The sequence below is a fragment of the Pediculus humanus genome, genomic scaffold (assembly GCF_000006295.1).
Source record: "Pediculus humanus corporis 1103172108210 genomic scaffold, whole genome shotgun sequence".
In the NCBI taxonomy this organism is placed as follows: domain Eukaryota; kingdom Metazoa; phylum Arthropoda; class Insecta; order Psocodea; family Pediculidae; genus Pediculus; species Pediculus humanus.
This window is the reverse complement of record NW_002987780.1, coordinates 19563-33980: the sequence shown is the minus strand read 5'-3', so window position 1 is coordinate 33980 and position 14418 is coordinate 19563. Positions and strand designations below refer to the sequence as shown.

Below are 14418 nucleotides of genomic sequence, written 5' to 3'. Positions count from 1 at the left end.
TTCATCGTTTAATTTTATACGCAAAATATAATTAATATATAATTATTTTCGTCTGCTTTTTAATAACATGACGTCATTTCACACGTGACAAAAACAATAAGTAAATTTTAAGCGTAGTCGCTTGTCGTTTGAAATCCCGTCACTTTTTTTTCCCGCCAAAGAAAAAAATTTCAAATTTCGTCATTACATATATTTTTGTCATTTGCGTACGCGCACACGCACACACCTGTAAAATATTTACCGTTTGTAATTGATAAAAAAAAGAACGTGTCACATTCAATCGACGACATTAATCAGTTAGTTCGAACAAAAAAGAAAAAAAATTGTTTTTGTTTTGAAATTGAAAACAAACAAACAAAAACTAATGAGCATCAAAAAAAAAACTTCATTTTAATTTTTTTTCTTTTTTTTTTTTTAATTTTATAAATATTTTGTTTGTTGTTGTTGTTGTTGTTTTTGAAGAATATTATTCTAGAAAATCGACGTGATTCAAACAATTTAAATAATTTCAATTTGAAATCCTTCGATTTTAGAATTTAAATTGTATCTCATTATTTTTTTTTTTTCATTTTTAAATTAAAACGTTTTTTCTTTTCTAAATGAAAAAAAAAAATCAATAATTCAATAAGACGTTCGTTAAACTCGAAATTAATAATAATGATAATAATAATGATAATAATAGAAAACCCAACCGAACGATAAATAAAATAAAATAAATAAATTTTTATAAATCTTTTCAATGATAATAATAATAATAAAAATAATTTAATTTGTTTTCTTTGGACACGTCGAATTAATTCAAAAAAAAAAAAAAATGATGATGATGATGATAATAATAATAATAATAAATAAAAAACAATCAATCGTGAAATTTTAAAGTTTTAATCGAAAAGATTTTTTGGGCGGGGAAGAAAAAAAAAATTAAAAGTAATTTCAAAGGATTTATTATTATTATTAGTAGTAGCGAATCGAGGATTCGATTAATTGATTTTGAAATGAGGAGGGAGAGGAAAGGGAAGATAGAAAAAAAATTTTTTTTTTGGTTATTTATTATTAAAACGATGTTTTTTTTTATTTAAAGTGCCTCCGAGGATTCATCATGTATCATCGCAAGGAGTTATGGAAGTTAAAAGAGGAGCTTCCGTTACATTAGAATGCCGAGCTTCCGGTAATCCAGTTCCGGTTATAACGTGGACAAGAAAGGTATGGCAGATGGTAGAAATAATTCATTCGTCACTAAAAAAAAAAAAAAAGTTTCCCTTTTTGTTACATATGAATTTAAATTAAAGTGTGACAAACAAACGACAGCATAAGAGAATAACAAACAAACAAACAAACAAACACGTGCCGTATAAAAAATATTTTTTTTTCTTTTTTTTTATTATTTCGAAACAAACGATGTGAATTTTTTTTGTTTGTAATTATATCCTTAATCACATTTCCGTAAGCTTAAAAATCGTCATTTTTAAACGATTGAATGAATGATTGAATGATTGATTGATTGATTGGATTGGATTAATGAAAAAAAAAAAAATAGGTACGAAAAAAATAAAAGAAAAACTTTTTTCTTTTTTTTCTTTTCTTTTTCTTTTTCTTTTTCGGTTGAATGGTTGATCGTAAATAGTAAGAAAATTCATTTTGGGTTTGTTTTTGTTTGTTTTTTTCTCTGAAAATGACAGTTTGTTGGACCGATATTAAGACCTATATAAAATTTATTGAAAAACAAATTCACTAGCAAAAAAAAATATATAAAAATAAAACGGAGAGAAAAAAAGGTCGAAGAAAAAAAAAGGGAAAAAATTTTATATATATTATATATCTATAAGTATTTTCTTTTGGTTTTTCTTATTAAATTTACCAAATTTTTTTTTTTTTTTTTTTGGTATCGGTTGAATTTTAGTTATTATTTTTATTATTATTTTTTTTATCAAAGTCTTTGACATGAAAAACAAAACAAAAAAAAAAAATTTTCTGGGGCGATTCGACCAAGATTAAAGAAAAAAAAATTTAATAAAATCCGCCATTTTTTTTTTTTAAATTATATCAATCACGTGATGCCACGAGGACAAAAAGAAATTTAAAAAAATTTTTTTTTTCTTAGTTCTTGGTCCTCCTATTAGTACCGCCTCCCCGTTACTCCCCCCACTACTCCGCCTATTTTCTAAAATTTTTGTGCATTCATGCGAAAATTAACTATTAATAATAAAAAAAAAAGGGGGCAGAGAGAGGGGAAGAGGAGGAAAAAATTTGACGTTTAATAATAAATACCGGAAATGACGTTCAAACAAACTCTCGTTCGAACTTTTTCTTCGATCGGAAAATAACATTTTAAATATGAAAATTTCTATTATTTAAAATTTTATTTTATTTTTTTTTTACGATTTGACGTTTATTATCATTATTATCATCATCATTATTATCACTCCAAACGTTTTCGTAAGATTTTTTTTTTTATTTACAAAAAAAAAAAAAAAAGAAATATGGACGTCAAAAAAAAAAAAATAATTTTAAAACTAATACAAAATGAAATTTTAAACCTGCACGAAACAAAATGAAATGTTAGAAAGAGACAAAAAATGGTTTTTTTTTTTAAAGAGAGAGAGAGAGAAAATGAAAAAAAAAATTATACTAATTTAAACATTTATAGTTTATTATTATTATTATTATCATTTATAAAATGAAGTCGAATATAATGTTGTAGTCCGAATAAGTTAATAAGAATTTTTTTTTTCGTATTAAGTTTCTCTCTCTCTCTCTCTCAATCTTCAACATTTTCTTTCTTTCTTTCTCCAGTTTATTTTTCACTTTTCTTTTATTTTAGTTAATACCCGTATATAATCTCGTAGAATTTTTTTCTATTTTTTTTTTTTTTTTTTTATTTCTCGGTTTTTTTTTGTTATCGATATAAATGTTTTGTGTTTGTGTTTGTGTTTGTATTCTTTGACAGGTTGTCAACATTTGCTCTTCCTTTTTTAACGGTTCAACGCGGAAATGACAAGAAAACTAGAAAAAAAAAAAAAATTTTTTTTTCTTCTTCTCTTTTCCCCGCTTTTTTTTATTTTTCGCAAGAAAGGAAAGGAAAGGAAAAAAAAAGTTTTTAATGGAATTGCTATTGCTGCTGCTGCTGTTGCTGCTGCCGCTGCTATTCCTTTTCCTCCCACTCCTCCTACTCATAAAAAAAAATTTTTTTTTTTTTTTTTTTTACTTAAGTATAATTTGAATATGTTTTCAATTTTATTGACTTTAAAAAAAGGAAAGGAAACCTTTCAATATAATTTTTCCTTTTTTTTTTCGGAAAAATATTTTGAGATTTGAAATTTTCCTTTTATTTTCTATCTCTCTCTCTCTCTTTTTCCATTTTTTAAATAAACATAAATATTTTAAGTAAATATTATCAAAAAAATTTACTTTTAATCCTTTATTATTATTATTATTATTATTATTTTCTTTAATTTTTAAACATGATGAAAATTTACAAAACACTTTCACGTTTCCGCTACCGATTTTCCGATTATTTTCCTTCCCCTGTCTTCACCCTCTGCCCTTCCCTCCCCCCAATAAAAAAACCGAATTAAAATTTTTTTTATCATTATCAAATCGATTCCATAATAATAATAATAATAATAATAATAATAATAATAATAATAATAATAAAATTTTCCGAATTGTTTTCCTTTTTTTTTTCAATTTTTACATTGGACACGTTAACAAATTCCATCGTCTGATATTTCCAGCACATCCGGTGATTAATCTTTGACGTCGTCGTCGTCGTCGTTGTCGTCTTTTGTAATAAAAATTAAAACTGGAGAAAAAACATGTTTCGAAATTTCCCGAAAAAAAAAAAACAAAAATAATTAATTTACGTAAATAAATTTTAAAATCCTTTTCGATAGGTGTATGACAGAGAGAGAGAGAGAGAGAGAGAGAAAGAGAAAATGCGATCTATTTAATCGATTATCGATAATAACCAAAATAATCCGGAAATGGAATGGAAAAGAAAATCAATAAATTCATTAATAAAATTGAAAATTAAAATGACGTCATCGTCGACCATATTGAATTTATTAAAATTAAAATTTTTTTTTTTTGTTTTTTTTTTCAAACAATTTATTTATTGATTTTTTAAAAATTATTATTATTATTATTATTAGTAAGCGATCGTTTGATTTTATTTTCGGAAAATATTTATTTAAAAAAAAAAAATCGTTATTATTATCACTTATGAAAATGTTTTTCTATTGACACTTTTAAAAAAAAGAAAAAGTCAATTTTTTTTTTTTCTGTCCTCTTCCCATCCATCCGTGAATGAATGAATGAATGAATGCATTTCTTCTCCAGTTGGTCATTTTAAGAAGATCGGGAGGGAGAAAAAAAAGGAAAGGAGGAAGGGGAGGGAAAAAAGGAGGAAGGGAGGGAAAAAAGGAGGAAGGGAGGAAGGGGAGGGAAAAAAAGGGTCACGGAGATTAGGAATCTGGAAAAGTGAAAGAAAGAAAGGAAGAAAGAATGGAAAAAAAATTTTTTTTTTTTTTCTGGAAGATTGAAATGTCAAATAGAGAAAAAGAATTGACTTTTTTTTCTCTTCTTTTTCTTCCTTCTCTTCTTTTTCTTCCTTCCCTTCTTTTTCTTCTTTTTCAAAAACGTAATTTTGTTTCTTTTCCAAAAATATTTTATGGATTTTTTCCCTTCCCTCCTCTTCCTCCTCCTCCTCCTTCTACTTATTTTTAATCTTTTTTTTGTGTATAACTTCATTCGTTTTGTTCATAATTCGTTTTTCGTCAAACGAATTTCTTTTTCCTCTCTCTCTCTACTGATTTAAAAAAAAAAAATTGAATTCTATTATTATTATTATTATTTATATGTCGTCACTCCTTTTTTCCTTTTCGTAAAAAAAAAAAAAACGCATTAAATCATCGAATGAATGAATGAAAAAAAATTACCGACCGAACTTTTTTTAATAATCAAACTTTATATTTAAATTTTGACTTTAAATTATTTTTACCACATACGTACCTTGTTAATTCGTGATGACGTGTCACTTTTTGTTACGTCATTTCCGTTTTTAAATGGGATGGGGGGGGGGCAAAAAAAAAATCTAATTACCTCTACGACGCACCTCTATAAAATATTATCATTATATAAATTATTTATAAAATACTCGTAAATATTTATGGTACGAGATGTTATTCGTTTCTCTCTCTTTCTCTCTCTCTCTCTCACTCTCACTCACCCTCTCACTCTCTTTCTTATTTCTTTTAACAAAATTTAATTTTTTTTTTTTTGCTGTTTTGCTGTTCGCTGTTTGTACGTGTCACGCGAAAAAGTGAATGTAATAAATTATGAGAAAAAAGAGAGGAAAGGGAAAGAGGAGAGAGGGAGAGAGAGAGAAATATTAATATTATTATGATTATTATTTAAGGAGTTGATTCACGTATTCCGCCACAAATTTTATAGAATTAATAAGGATTTTAATAATAAATAATAGCGTAAATGTAATTTAATGAGAAATTTTTGGAAAATTTTCATGTCATCATCGGTTGAGCGAGACTGTGAAATCAAGTCATCCGTTACAGGTGGTTAAATATTAATAAACGAGTAATATGAGGGGGAAACGGGAGAGGGAGAGGGGAAAAGGGATAATGATTAAGATTATAAACGAGATTAAAATCTACGGGATTAAACGAATATTATTATCATTATTATTTACAATTTTTTTACTATGTGTATATATAGTCAACGAAAGTTTGTATTTAAAATATTCGAAAAAATGAAAATTTGATGCGAGGTCATGTGAGGTCAAGGGAGAAAAAGAGAAAAATTTTTTTTTTATTAAATAATATTTCCCCCCTCCCCCTCTCCTTCCCGATTTTTCCTTTCTTTCCGGGAGATTTTATTTACGTTATTTATTTGCTGTCGTTAATTTTTTTTTGTGTGTAAATAATCATTTCCAGTTTTGGATTTTTTTTTTAAATAAGCGTGAGAATTTTTTTTTTTTGAATCCAAATCAATTTTCCGGGGGACAATTGGGTGGATGAGGGGAAGGTTTTTTCAGTTGCGACAGGAAAAAACCTTTTAGCACTTTTAATATTTTCGAAATCTGTACGTACGCTCAAGAGGTTTTTTTTTTTTTAATGCCCTTTCCTTAACCTTCGACCCCTTTTATCCTTTTACCTCCCTTTTCCCTTCTTCTTCACATTTTATTTTTCTCCATTTGAAATTGGGTTTTTTTTTCTCTCTCTCTCTCTCTCTCCAGGAATCACCGTGAGAAAAAATTCACGGTGTTTTTTTTTTTCTCGAATAACCCCATTCGACGATATTTCGAAAAACATTTTTTTTCTCTCTCCCCCTCTTCTCCCCACTCTCTACCTCCTCCAGGTTCGCCATCTTTTTTTCCCCCTCCCCCTTTTTCATTTTCATCCTTTTCACTTCCCTTCGAATCGTTTCGATATCTTCATATCCGTTTTAAAATTGATTTGATTGTTTATTGTTTTACCAGAGGCAAAAAGCGCGGTAAAATAATTTTTAAAAAAAATATCAGGGAAATTTTTTCCCTGTCGTCGTTTCCACCATTTTTAAACAAATTATAAAATTTATTATTTTTTCTTTTTTTAAATTATAAATTCGTGAAGCAATAAATTTATGTAAAAAAAAAAATACATACATAAATTTATATTATTATTATATATATGTATTAATATAATTTTTGAACGATAATAATAATAATAATAATTCATTTTAAATAAGAAAATAAATTTTTTTTTTCACTCCCTTTGATATGACAGGTAATTAAAATTATTCAAAATGTCGAGTTTATATAAAAATAAATTTTATTTAGCCGAGTAACCGTAATCACACATACGACCCTTAAAAATTAACCTCGAAGTCATTTAATTTTTTTTGTTTAATTTTGGCGGGAAATTTAAATTCGCGCGCGTGGGCGCTTGAAATTTTTAATTTTTTTTTTTAAACGTGGGATTAATCGTTTTAAAATTTTAGGAAGAATGTCATGTTTTTTTTTTCTTCTAATCCGTTTTAACTGAAACTTTTCCTTTTTTTCTTTCTTTCTTTCTTTCTCTCTTTTTTTTGAATATTAAGTTAAAAAACCGAAATTCGGGGGGGGTGAGGGGGGTAGGGTAGGATAAAACAAAAAAAGTATTTTCCGAAAAGTTTTAAACCTATTTTTTTTTTTTTAATTTGAAATTTAAAAATTTTGTTTCGTTTTGTTATTGTCATGTCATCATTATCTAATGACACTTTATTGAATTATCATTATTTTTTGTTATTTATTACTCTATCTCTCTCTCTCTCTTTGACCAAAACGTTTAAAAGCTTATAAAAAAAAAAAAAAAAAAAAAAAAAAAACCCAATATTCGGGTTCGGTCAATGATTTACTTTGTTTTCCTTTGGGGGTTATGTTTTTGTGTCACGTAATTTTATCATCGATATCATTTGATTTAAGAGTCTTTAAAACCTTTTTTTTATTTTTTTCCGCTTCCCCCTCCTCCTCCTTTTTCCCACACCCCCTTTCTGTCGTGTTCCACAAATTTTTTTTTTTCGCGTTACTTACGGAATGTTTTTTTTAATACGATGATGACGACGACAATTAGAAATTACATCACTGATAATACTTTAACCGTTTTTCAAAGGAAACATACATTAATAATAATAATAATGATAATGATGATGATGATGATGATGATGATAAAAATTATTATCGTAATAAATGACGTAATTTTTTTTTTGTAAAATTTTTATAAAGAAAATTCAAATAGGAAAGAAAAAACAGGAAAAAAATTTGTAGCAATCGAAATAATCGTTTCGTTTTTTCTAATTCCACGTCGTCGTGATTTTATTATTATTATTTATTTTTTTGAAATTATTAATAATAATAATTATTATTTATTTTGTGAGATACATAATTGATGAAAATTTAATAAAAAATAATATTTTTGAAATATTTATCGGAAAGTAAATTTAAAAAAAAAATTCTTTTGTGTTTTGTTTCTTTCTTTGTTTGTTTGTTTGTTTGTTACCGGGAAAAGAAATCCCTTTTGGTTGAAAAAAAAAAAAGAAACAAAAATTGTTACGTTTTGAAACATATTTTCTGGGGTATACAACCCTAAAACACATCGAACGCCTCGGGAAAAATGTCAAGGAAAAAAGGGAAAATAAGAAAACGTGATTTTCTTATTCTCGTTTTATGCTTTTCTTTTTTTTTTTTTTTTTTTTTTTTTTTTTTAAATTTTCCTTTTTGTAAAGAAAACGCTAATGAGATTTTCTTTTGTATATTATTTTCTTATTAATTTATTTAATATTATTATTATTATTATTATTATTATTATTATTATTATTATTTGAAAACATACGTTTGTCTTAAAAACTACATACGACGACGACGACATGTTTGTTTAAATAATCAAAAACAACAACAACAATTCTTAACAAATAATAATAATAACGACGTTGTTGTTGTCGTCGTTGTCGTTGTTTATTATTATTATTATTATTATTATTATTATTATTCTTTTGTTTTTTTTTTTATAGAATAATTTACTACCTTCTGGAGAAAAATCAGTCGAGGGTTACAGTATAACAATCGAACAAGCTACGAGACATCAAGCTGGAGTTTATCAATGTAAAGCATCGAACGGTGTTGGAAAACCAGTCGAACAATCGATTGTTTTACACGTTTTATGTAAGTTTATTTATTTATTTTCGCGTAATCACGTGGTGGTAAAAAATAATAATGATGATATTAAAGAGGCTATAAATATATATATATTAAAAAGAGATGGGGAAATGCGTTTGTTTGATGTTGTTTTTCCTATTAAATCGGAGATTTAATCTTAGCGTGGAATAAACATAATAACCCGAGAAAATTACACTTCGATACACATGATATGAATATTCACGAATGCTTTAACCGAACTTGGTAAAATCGTGGAAATAGATAGATAGATAGTCAAAACATTGATTCAGCAACCTTTTACACGGTTGTATTTTTAAAAAAAAACTATTTTCACTTAAAATTTTCCTTTTTCTTTCATCTTTTTTTTTTTTTGTATTTAAATAGATTTTGGTTTGTACGGTTCGATGATTTTTTAAATAAGATTTTACCCCCCCCCCACTCTCTCTCTCTTAACAATTATTTTTATTCATCCCATCTCTCTCTCTCTCTCTTTCTACCACGTCTTTTTAAATATATGTATAGTTAACGATATAAATAAACTTTTTTTTTTTTAAATAGAAAATTTAAGAAAATTTCTAATTGATTTTGAAAGTGGTTTTAACCAAAAAAAAATCGTTTGTTCTGTTAAATTATCCGACGACGGTTAGTTAGTTACACAACAACGTTTATAAAAAGGGATGAGAACAAAATTTTTTTTTGATGTTAATGAAAAATGATTAAATAATAATAATAATGAAAATTAAAAACAAATGCGAGAAAAAAAGTTTATTATTTTTAATGTGCGTTTTTTGTTTTTTAAAAGCGTTTATAATGTCGTTACAAATTGAAAAACATGATGCTTTTATCGTCGTGTTATCAATCAATCAATCAATCAATTTAAATTAATATAAACGTATTAAAATTGTTTTTTAACTTTTTTTCCCCCCCTCCCCGTTTCTCTCTCTCACGCGTTTTATCTACTTAATAATTTTTTGTTTGTTTGTTTGTTTATCTTTAATTTATTTGACTATTAATTATTATAAATAAAGTTTTAATAATAATAATAATAATAATCATCATCATCATTATTTATTGTTTAATAAATTTAAATTATTATTATTATCATTATTATTTATACAAAATAAGAATTTATTTATTTATGTGAAATTTTCCTTTTGTGTAATATTCATTTAAAATGTTTTTCTTTTTTTTTTTTTCTAATTGATTTATTATGATTTTGGGACGGGATTTTCGAGTTTATCAAGTTGGTAAAATTGTATTTTCTCTTTAAAACTCCACTTGAGAAAATAATAATAATAATGATAACGATAATAATAATAATAATGGGAAAAGGAAGAAGGGAGACAAAAAATATTTTTCCGTGAAAGAGAAATTTATTTACAAAAAAATATTTTTCGATTTTTTTAAAGATATCCGGTTTTGAAATTAGGATAATTATTTACTTCCGGTCAAATTAATATCCGGTTAAGTTAAACAAAAAAATATTTTTGTGAGTTAAAATCATTTTTCATTCGATTGAAAACTTTATTATATTGATGAAATCGTTCAAGTGAAAATAATCAACGAGTTTTTTAAACTTAAAATTTTAATTTTAAAAAGTTTTTTGTTGAAATATAAATGACGTATGTCACGTGCAAATCGTCGTCCATGTTTGTTTTTTAACAAATGAAAGAAAAGAATTCAAATGTATTACGGGAAAATGTCGAGAGAGAGAGAGAGAGAGAGACAGAGAAATGAAAATTTATTAAATAGGAAAGAGAAGAGAACCACTTATCGCAAAGAGTTGATTAGAAATGTTGTCAAAAACCCCCTTTTTCGCACACACGCACGCACGCACTCACTCACACACTTACACACACGTCCTACGCACAATACGCACCTTTATACGTTTTCGAAAAAAAACTAATCCTAAACATAAAAGCTCTTAATTTTTCACACCAGTGAATTTATCTATCTATCTATTTATCATCTCATTCGTTTTTTAAATTTTAAAAGTTTTCAATTTTTTTTTTTTTTTTTTGTATAACCGGAAGTAAAAGAAAATTTTTTTTTTTTTCCTTTCCCCTCCCTCCATCTCCTTTTTACTACTACTTCTATCACCTTGTTGTTTGTTTGTTCATTTTCCTTTTTTTTTTTTTTGTAAAAATTTTTCTTCGATACAAGATTTAAAATTTAACGAAAGTTTTTCATTTCGCAGAAAAAGGGATGCGGATGCGGATGTGTTTGTATTGATAGTCACGTGATTTTTCTCGGGAAAAAAAAATTTCATTTTGCGTAACCCTTACACCTGACTTACTTCTTCCCTACCCTCACCCACACACACGCACACACACCGTGGAACACAAAATCATTTTTTTCTAATTCTTTTTACGTTTTTTTACGCATCCTTTCATCTTCTTTTTTATTTTTTTTTTACCTTCGTGGCAGTAGAAAAATAAAAAAAAAAATTAAATAAATAAATTTTCTTTTTCTTAGAATAGGTTTTTTTTCGGCTGGATAAAATTTTACGTTCCAGTTATGAAAAAAAAAATTTTTTTTTTTTTTTAATTAAATTTTAAGTCAATTCATTTTTTTTTTTTTTTTTAAATTTGAAATATTAAAAAATTTAAAATGTAAATTTTTCAGTTTTTTTTTTATTTTATATTATTTTTATTATCATTATCTTTTTTTTTTTTTTTAAAAAAAAAAATATAAAAAGGTTTCAACAAAAAGGTTATATATATAAAAAGGTTTTTTTTGCCTTTTTTTTTTTTCATTCGATGAACGGAACTAACGCAACTGCCATCTGTGACTTCATCAAATCTTTTTGTCTACGCTTTTTTTAATTTTTTTTTCCTGCGTGTGTTAGCGGGATGTTTTCGTGATTGTTGGGGAGCTATGGGGAGCGATGGGGGTGGTGATGGTGGTGAGGGGGAACGAAGGAAGAAAGACACGTGAAATTAAAATTTTTTTTTTTCGATTTAAAGGGGAAAATAAAAAAACTTTTTAAGCGAAAAAGGGATCCTGTTTTAAATACGTTCGATTCGTCGATCGTGTAATAATAATAATAATAATTAGTGTTTACATACGTTGAAGACGTGATAAAAATTATTCCTTTACCTCACCCCCAGAGAGAGAGAAAGAGAGAGTTAAAAAGTGTTAGAATGAGAGGAGAAAAGAAAGGAAAGGAAAGAATAAAAAGAATTTTTTTTTTTTTTTTGAAATAAAGAAAAGCAATAGAAAAAGCTTTTAAGCACCTGACGCTTAAATTTTCTAAATAAGAAATTTTTTTATTATACAAAAAAAAATAAGAAGGAATAAAAAATGGCGTCCGCGTTTATAATTTTTTTTTTTTTTTGCTTACGTGCAATAAAGACATTTATTTATCGGTTGTTAATATTATTATTAATTATTTCACACTCTCGTCATTATTATTATTATTATTATTATTATTATTATTATTATTATTATTATTATTATTATTATTAATAAAAAAAGGAAATGAGTTGAAAAGAAAAGTAACAACAAAAGCAACAACAGCAATTCTTTTCCTTTGTCGTAATTGTATTTTGTAAATTCATATCGCCGCCCTTTTTTTTTTTCCTTTTTTTCCTTTCTCATCAAATTAAAAAGAACAAAATAAAGAAGAAGAAGAAGAAGAAGGAAAACGTTCGTGGCCAATTTTAATAAAAGGAAAAAGAACAAAAAAAATTTGAGATGATTCAATTACGTTTCGACTAAATTTTATATAATTTTTTAAAATTCTTTTAATTTACTTGCACGGCTGAACGTTTTGTTTTAGTTTTCTTTTTCGGAAAAATATGAGGGGAGGGGGGGGTCGGGTAGTTCGATCGAAGAAAAAATCCGATGGAAAAATAAAACGGAAAAAGATTTTTCCGAAAGCTTTTAAAATAAAATTTCTTACACGATGTTTTGTTTTTTTTTTTGTAACATTGTTTTTATGTACGAAAAAAAACAAACAAACGTTTGAGTTCTTAATGATATTACAAGCAGACGACAAGGTTTTTTGTTTTTTTTTGGTTCTATCATTTTAAAGTATTTTAAATAATTTTCTTTTTTTCTTTTTTAGATCCTCCAGAAATAGAAGTTGAAAGAAGTTGGGTACATTCCGGAGAAGGTTTCGAAGCTCAACTTGTTTGTATTGTACATTCTGAACCACCGGCTGACGTAAGTTTCTTTCTTTCTTTCTCCTCATCTATTTTCTTAAAAAATTTCTACAATTTCGTATCTCGAACAGGTTTTGTGGTACAGAGACACATTGAGACTGGATACGACGGAAAGGAGAAGCATGGAAGTTAGAGGAAGTCGTCACACTTTAATCATACGAAAAGTTCAAGCATCAGATTTTGGAAATTATAGTTGCGTTGCTGACAATCCATTAGGAAAAATGAGACAGTACCTTCAGTTATCAGGTTTTTATTTATTTTCCTTTTTTAATTTCCGGTTTTTAAAATCCCTCTTGAATGAAGACGATGACATGATTGTTTGTTTTTATATAGGAAAACCTAATCAAGTAGTGTTTAGAAGCGAACCCATGGGTCGATACAAAGACAGTTATAATATCACGTGGGCTGTTAACAGTTACACACCAATAGAAGAATTTAAATTATATTTTAGAAAATTATTCGACCAAAATCAACCAAATTCACCGCAGCAACATCATGCGAAAAGACCAACAAGAAGGGTGAGTTTTTCATCTTCTCCATTTTTTTTTTTTTTTGTCAGAATCTGAAATAAAACCGGATGGTGGTGGTGGTGGTGGTAGGGAGGGAGGGAACGAGAAGGGGGGAAGGAAGACGTGAAAAGGAAACGAACCGATTTCTTAGTTTTTTTTCTTTCTTTCTTTCTCTCTCTTTCTTTCTTCTCTCTCTAAAAGAAAAGAAAGAATGAAAGAAAGAAAAAAAGTTTATCCGGAAAAGTTTATTCAAGATTTTCTGGTTTTTTAACCGATAAAAGCTTTTCTCGTTAGAAAAAAAAAAAAAAACTCGGCTAATCTTTTAAAAAGAAAATTAACGGGAATTTAAAAAAGATTTGGAAAGAGTTGGAAAAAAAAAATTTCTTTTTTTTTTTTTTTCGTGAGAAAAATTTTCTATTCGTCGGTTTGTTCTCGGTACAGACTGGGTTAACTCATAAACGAGTGAGAGAAAGAGAGATAGAGAGAATAATGTCGAATTGAAATAACAGAAAAAAAAATTTTTTTTTTTTTTTAATTGTTTTAAAAATTGATCGGATGCGGTTATTTAATCCGGATAATGATTAAATTTATTTGTGGGCCCTTAATTTAAAAGACCCCGAACGACTCTAAAAAAAAATGGCCGCCAAACGGATACGTTTGTACAATTCCCTTCCGATAAAAAGAAGGCTGTGATTTGAAAATCTTTTTTTTTTTACTCTATTACTTTTTCTTTTTTTTAAACGATCTATTTATTTATTTATTTTTTATTCCCACGTTTTTCTTCCTACCCTTTCTCTCTCTCTCTTTTCCTAATTTCGCATTATTTTTAAATTTAAATTTAAAAACCTTTTATTTACTTTTGAGCGAGTGAGATAGTTATAGCATTCAGAGCCAATAAAAAAATTTGTAATAAAATTTAACCAATCACATTCTGTTTAAATTTCTGATTTATAACAAAGAAAAGAAGACGTTACGTAGTCTGTAGAGCAGTTTTAACATTCGAGGTGTTGAACGTCAAACTTTTAAATAAGGTTTATTCTCTTTTTACTTATAAAGA

At 26.6% G+C, this 14418-nt stretch overlaps 1 protein-coding gene across 1 annotated transcript in view; it reads left to right on the top strand.

Annotated features, from left to right (window-relative positions):
* Phum_PHUM440260 (limbic system-associated membrane protein precursor, putative) overlaps window positions 1-14418 on the top strand; it is a gene marked incomplete at both ends in the record, with an annotated part of 32884 nt that overhangs the window by 13039 nt on the left and 5427 nt on the right. Inside the window, 5 exons of the mRNA XM_002429534.1 lie at window positions 1082-1203; window positions 8542-8692; window positions 12756-12853; window positions 12924-13098; window positions 13186-13370. Coding sequence (XP_002429579.1) covers window positions 1082-1203; window positions 8542-8692; window positions 12756-12853; window positions 12924-13098; window positions 13186-13370 — 731 coding nt within the window. The remainder of the gene's footprint in view (window positions 1-1081; window positions 1204-8541; window positions 8693-12755; window positions 12854-12923; window positions 13099-13185; window positions 13371-14418) is intronic.